Source organism: Eleutherodactylus coqui, chromosome 8 (genome assembly GCF_035609145.1).
Source record: "Eleutherodactylus coqui strain aEleCoq1 chromosome 8, aEleCoq1.hap1, whole genome shotgun sequence".
Lineage (NCBI taxonomy): Eukaryota > Metazoa > Chordata > Amphibia > Anura > Eleutherodactylidae > Eleutherodactylus > Eleutherodactylus coqui.
The window spans coordinates 39,228,059-39,234,312 of NC_089844.1; the positions used below are offsets into that span (position 1 = coordinate 39,228,059).

General features: G+C 44.5%; 1 protein-coding gene across 1 annotated transcript; it reads left to right on the forward strand.

The window, feature by feature from the left end:
• Window positions 1–1,447: 1,447 nt before the first annotated feature.
• Window positions 1,448–5,138, forward strand: INHA (inhibin subunit alpha). Its single transcript, XM_066577365.1, has 2 exons — window positions 1,448–1,667; window positions 3,921–5,138. The coding sequence occupies exons 1-2, from the start codon at window positions 1,448–1,450 to the stop codon at window positions 4,817–4,819; spliced, it is 1,119 nt and encodes a 372-aa protein (XP_066433462.1). The 3' UTR covers window positions 4,820–5,138.
• The last annotated feature ends 1,116 nt before the right edge of the window (window positions 5,139–6,254 follow it).

The following is a 6,254-nucleotide window of genomic DNA, read 5'->3' on the forward strand; positions in this document are numbered from 1 at the left end:
GCCGGAGTGAGATAACAGGGACCGCATACTGTGTTCTGCATGGGGGTCAGAGATTACATTGTATTCTTCCCACAGCCCCTGCGAGAACAAAGCAGCTGTGTGCAGAACTCAGACCACATGCTGGGATCCGCAAACAGCTGCTGGAGGCCCTTTTACATGCAAATGAAGATTATAAAGTGCTAATGGACATTAGTGTCCATTAACACTTTATGCAAAGTGATCGCTAAAACTGTCAATCTTTCAATCGTTTGAAAGATTGTCTTTGCTTGTAAATAGGCCTTAACAAGCACAGCTGCAATGTAAAGCATGGGGCAGAACAGCAATCTGAGTCTTGGATGACACAAGTAGCTGATTTCAGACTACCTTACTGTCTTTGCAGGCACTGTATCTAAACTACAGCCACTAACCATATATTAGGGTGGATATCACGTTTTCAATTAAAGGGGTATTCCTATCCTAGGTATTTAGGATATTTACACCCCGTATCCACAGAATATGCCATAAATGCCAGACAGGTGCAGGTTCAACTTCTAGGACCTTCATCTGTCGGGAGAACAAGATTCCAGCAACCATTAAAGCGTATGGAGAATGCAGCGTTTAGTAATCAGCAAATGGGTGTCACCGGTTCCACCTTCTGCTGATACGCCATAAGTGCCTCAGATGGAAATACCCCATTTAATTTTATACCTGAGCAGAAAACACAATGCAGTTCAGAATTTAAGCTTCCCCCTTTTGTTTGCCTGCCTTTGACTACTTCCTAATATGAGTTATAATTACCCTCACCAATAGAGGGGGCCACACTACAAATTGCCAATCTTTCATTGGATATAGACGATTTCCCATCATAATACATAAATCTAAAATAATAATACAAAAACAAAGGCAATTGTCGATCTGTTACTGAGCTCAAGGTCTTTTCTAAAGAGGCGGGGGCTGTTCCCATGCAAAACAGCTGGTCAGGGTGGTCTGATGAGATTATCTCTGGGGCAAACAATACATTCCAGCCGTCTGCTACAGTTTTCTCTGTACCCAGGACGTCCTCTGTGCCAACTTTGATAACATAAAAAGTCTGCAGAAGGACAAAGCATTCTGAGACATCCACAGGGCAGAGAGACGTCATGAGACAGACAGCTACAGTCCATGGAATACAGTCTTTCATATGACTAAGAAATAGAAGTACATGCAAGGAAATCTGCGAGACGTCGAGAGAGACTCCATACACAATGCCGAGGCAGAACTGAAATAGAAGAGACAGACGCTACTAAGGACAGCTGGGACAGTCCGAATGATGTCTCCTATAACACAAGAGATATATAAGAGTGAACATTAAGAAAACATCTTACTTGATAACACTGGCTTCACGGTTGACTTGAAAATGTCATCAATTGCGCTCATGTTTTTCGTGTTCTTTGCTGTGATGTTCACCAAGACAGGCCAATGCTGTGAGATGCCCGAGGCGGACCGCCAGTTTATCCTAGACAAGGTGAAGACAAGGATTGTGGAGGCATTGGGCTCTCCACCACCATCCACTGCTGCATCTCCAACTCCATCCCCAAACTTTAATAGACCCATCAAGTTTGAGGAGAGAATTCTGCGTAAGAGGCACAGCCAAAGGAGAGAACATGCTCTGAAGGATACGTCTCAGGTCATATTGTTCCCATCATCAGGTGAGTAAATGGGGTTGGATTGGCCTTTCGGACATTGGAAAAGTGTCTGAATTCCTATGGCTCTATGAATCAGATACATTTGAGTTTCAAGTCAACCCTTCCTTCTCAAATGCAACTCAAGTGTCTTATAACCATGGTTACTGGCGAGATGCCCATGACCATTATTGTCCAGGTGCCCAGACCACCTTCGTAACTATGAATGTAGCGCATACTTGAGTTTTCTGAGGGTTATTGCTAATGCTATGTTCTATTTTCTAACATAATAGAAGTTCTTCATGGTCAAGTAGTCAACTGTAGATTTCTTGTTGAGGTAAGGAAATCTCCGAGTGACAGGCATTGGGACAACTATAGCTCAGCTTCCTCAACTTCTGGCAGAAGGATGTATTGTGTCACTCCTGAATGCTAAAAGGAAACCTGTCACAGCCAATGACCACCATAAAATAAGTTATGGTGCTCATTGGCCGGCTCCCGAGGAGTCCGGAGATGTGCTTTTTATATTCTCCCAGGTCCCCATTTCCTGCACTGTTACCCTGAAAATAAGCATGTGGGCAGTGCAGTGGACTCATCTCTACATGCTGTAAGTGAGCACTCCCATTGTTCTCTATGGGTATGTGCACGTATAGCCTGCAGAGATGAGTTCACTGCACTGTCCTTGCAGCAATTTTCAGGGGTGACAGTATAGAAACAATGAAAGTGGGGGAGTATAAAAAGTTCATCCCTGGACATTTCAGGACCTAGCCTATGAGTAGTGATGAGCAAACTCTTAAAAAGTTCAGCTCGGCTGGTTTGCCAAACTTTTGCAAAAAGTTCAGTTTGAACCGTAAGTTCACCAAAAACCATAAATCTGGAGTATAGCACTGTCTAAAAGCCATATGCACACTGTATGGCTCGCTGATAGTGTTATACAAGGCTTTTATGGCCTGTAGACAGTGCTATACACTAATGTTCAGGACTAGTGTTGAGTGAACCGAACCAATAGAATCCTGTTTTGAGTAGAACTCTGCTAAAACCTCGGTTTGGGTTCGTACCCTACTGAACTTTCAGCAAAGTTCGACCCAAAATAGGTTCGGTTCACTCAACACTGCCTATAAGCATCATAACTTAGTTTATGGTGCTTACAGGTGATGACAGGTTCCCTGTAAGTTTTAGGGATCATCTTCAATTTCCTAATACACTTATTCATGTGAGAAGCTGAGGGTAGCTAATAGGACATGGGCCAAGGATGCTGGGTGCCAGAGGGTGACATCAGCAAGCCACTCTGTGAACTGAATGTTTGGCCCAGGTGAAAGAAAGTCTAGCTACAATTGTGTCTTATTAGTATCTTCTTATGAAGTGAGAGAAGGTTGGTCATGGACAAGTCAAATTCATTGTGGTCGCCATGGAATCTGTCAGCCAACTGTTGATTACAGGTTAGGCGGGTCCATGGCTAACCTATATACTTCTCCGAGGGCTATTGAGGCCATTAAGAGGGATATGCTTACCCCCATGGCTTCCCAGCTTCAGATTTCTCCCTATGGTTGCAGGAGTATTTCTGCTAATATATAGGGTGTATCACCAAATTGCAGGTATTGCAGTTCTCTGATATGTGTGCCTGTAATGGTCTGTAAGATGATGGAGCTGCACATCTAGACCTTCCACGTCAACTCGAGGTTTTATAGGACATTTTGGAATTTGCTGCAACCTGACACTGACACAACAGCTAATATTGTCTCAGTGTGGTGGAACGTGTGTTTTGAGTGTAGTTCTTCCCAATTGTCGGTAGATGTCGCTTTTTCTCTACCATACGTGCTGTACATAAACTACAAAGAAGTGTTGCAGGTCTCATACATAGCAAAGCCAAGGCCACAGAAACTGTATAACTACAAAGTCCTTATGTCTGCAGACCTATAGACATGTATGTGTCACCATATTGTGCCTCCATACAATATCATATTTTCTCCTTAGAGCAATGCCTCATGGAGAGAATACATCCATAATACGACATGTGACTGAACATGCCACAATTTCTTTTCTTATGGATTCATATGGAACCGCCATAAATGCAATTGGAGGTACACAGAGGTACAGCATAGGTTGTGGATCTCACTGGTGAATTCACACCTTTATAACATGAAGGTGTTGGATTTTATACTTGCTGACTTTCATTCCCTTCATTTTCCTGCTCTCTGGGATTTCGGATGGTCTTAGGCTACTTCATTATGTATATTTCATGACTGTCTTGGTCTGGGTACCTCACATATGACTTTCTTGCAGATATCCTGTGTGAGACTCCATCACTTGATGAGCCCAAGTCAGAAGAAGGCAACAGTTTCACCTACATATTCCGTCCATCGCCTCACATCCTGAGTCGTCGAGTTACATCCGTTCAGTTTTGGTTTTTCACTGGAGAGTCTCCGATGGAAAACTTTACATGGTACCAGAATTTGTCCACTGAAAATCTAAGTGCCCTGAGTTCTGAGCCACCTATTCAATCTCTTGTGACAGAACTATCACTGCATGAGTCTCCGACCCTAGGCGATGACAAGATCAATGACGAATCTATGTCAACTGGGAATATTATCACTCAAGAGGAGACTCTACATCACGCGGTGGACATACAGGTGCTAGCACAGAAGAAACCTGTCACTGTGGCTACTTCCAAAGTGGAGAAAATGGAGGACTGGACCATCTTTCACCTGGCTCCTGCTTTTTTGAATTATGTTACAAGTGGTCTCTTTGTTCTGTTGGTGCATTGTCCCACCTGTCCTTGCTCTGAGCAGCCTGAACATACACCCTTCCTCATGTACAGTACCCAACCTAGCCCACGTAGTCGGAGGTCAAGAATTCCATGGTCTCCATCTGTTCTAGAATTTCTGCAGAGGCCTCCAGCTCCCGGTACTGAAAGTACACAATGTCATCGTGGTTCCCTCAACATAACGTTTGAAGAGCTGGGTTGGAACCAATGGATTGTCCACCCTGGAAGCTTCCAGTTCCACTACTGCCATGGAACCTGTTCCCCAAACCATGGCCTAAGACTCCACTGGGGGAACTGTTGTGCTGCACTACCCAGCACCATGAAGCCTTTGAGAGTCACCACGACCACAGATGGTGGGTTCTCCTTCCGATACGAAACGGTGCCAAACCTGCTGACCCAAGATTGTGCCTGTAGCTAAATCGGAATCTCGAAAATAGCTTAAAGAGAACTCCCACTGCTCACATAATATTTTACCGATGAAACCCAAGCTCATCATTGATGATTGAACTTAATAATTGGAGCATGAAAATGTATTAATCATACAATGTTTATTGTAGTTAGTGGTGTACATAGAAAAAAGGCGGATACATGGCAAATACAAAAATGCCCCCATGGCCCCTCATTATGGTACCTATAAACCCAAGACAGAATGGTATGGTGTTTTTCTTCCCCTCCATGACCCTTTGGCCAATTCCAATCCCCTTGTTTGCTAATGCAGTTATATATATTAAAAACATAATGTGAACAGTCCTAAGGCCTCATGTCCACGGGCAAAAGAAGAATTAAAATCCGCAGCTGATTTTAACTCTTCTCCTGCCTGCGGATCCGCATCCCATAGGGATGCATTGACCACCCGCGGGGTAGATAAATACCCGCGGATGGTCAATAAAAGGGATTTTTAAAAAAATGGAGCATGAAAAAATCTGGACCATGCTCCATTTTCTTGCGGGCTTCTATTGAAGCCTATGGAAGCCGTCCGGATCCGCGGGAGACCTAAAATAAGAATATACTCACCTGTTCCCTTCGCCGCGGCTTCATCTTCTCTCCGTCGCGGCCAGACCTTTTTTCTTCGGGCCGGCGCATGCGCGGGGCACGCAACCGACGTGCCCTGCGCATCCGCCGGGCCGAAGAAAGAAGATCCGGCCGCGACGGAGAGAAGATGAAGCCGCGGCGAAGGGAAGATCCGGAGCGGGCAAGAGGTAAGTTAATTCTTATTTTCAGCCCTCATGTCCGCGGGGCAGGAGGGACCCGCTACAGATTCTCCATGGAGAATCCGTAGCGGGCCTGATTTTCCCCGTGGACATGAGACTATGTGTGTCATAGACATAATAGCCTGGAGCTACTACAGCGTAGAAACCATACTGCAACAGCAGATGCAGCGAGAACAGAGCCTTTACAATGTAAGTGACGGAACATATATACACACCGTGGAAGATGATATTCACTTTTAGCTGGAGTTTCCCTTTAAATCCCCAAAGACACGCTGCAACTACAATGTAATAAGCCTGCAGGCAGCCCTGGCGCGATACAAGGGGGCTTTTACTAATGGATGGACTGCAGTAAAATTGCTGATGCATGCGGAAAGTCATTGTTTCTTCCTGTGATTGATTTGCATAAAATCTGCGTCGGCTCATCTGTTTCTTTACTTTCTGGCTTTTTGCAAACATTTAGAATAAAAGTTTTGTCCCGGTCTAATTTTCTGCGATTAACTATTTAAAATACGACCATAAGACGTAAAAGGGGCCCGCCCATCTTACAGACTTTACTGTGTAATGAAACGTTTGTTTACAATAGAATAGCCCTTTAACCCCTCAAGGATGCGGCCATTTTTTTTTTTTTGGGGGGGGGGGCGG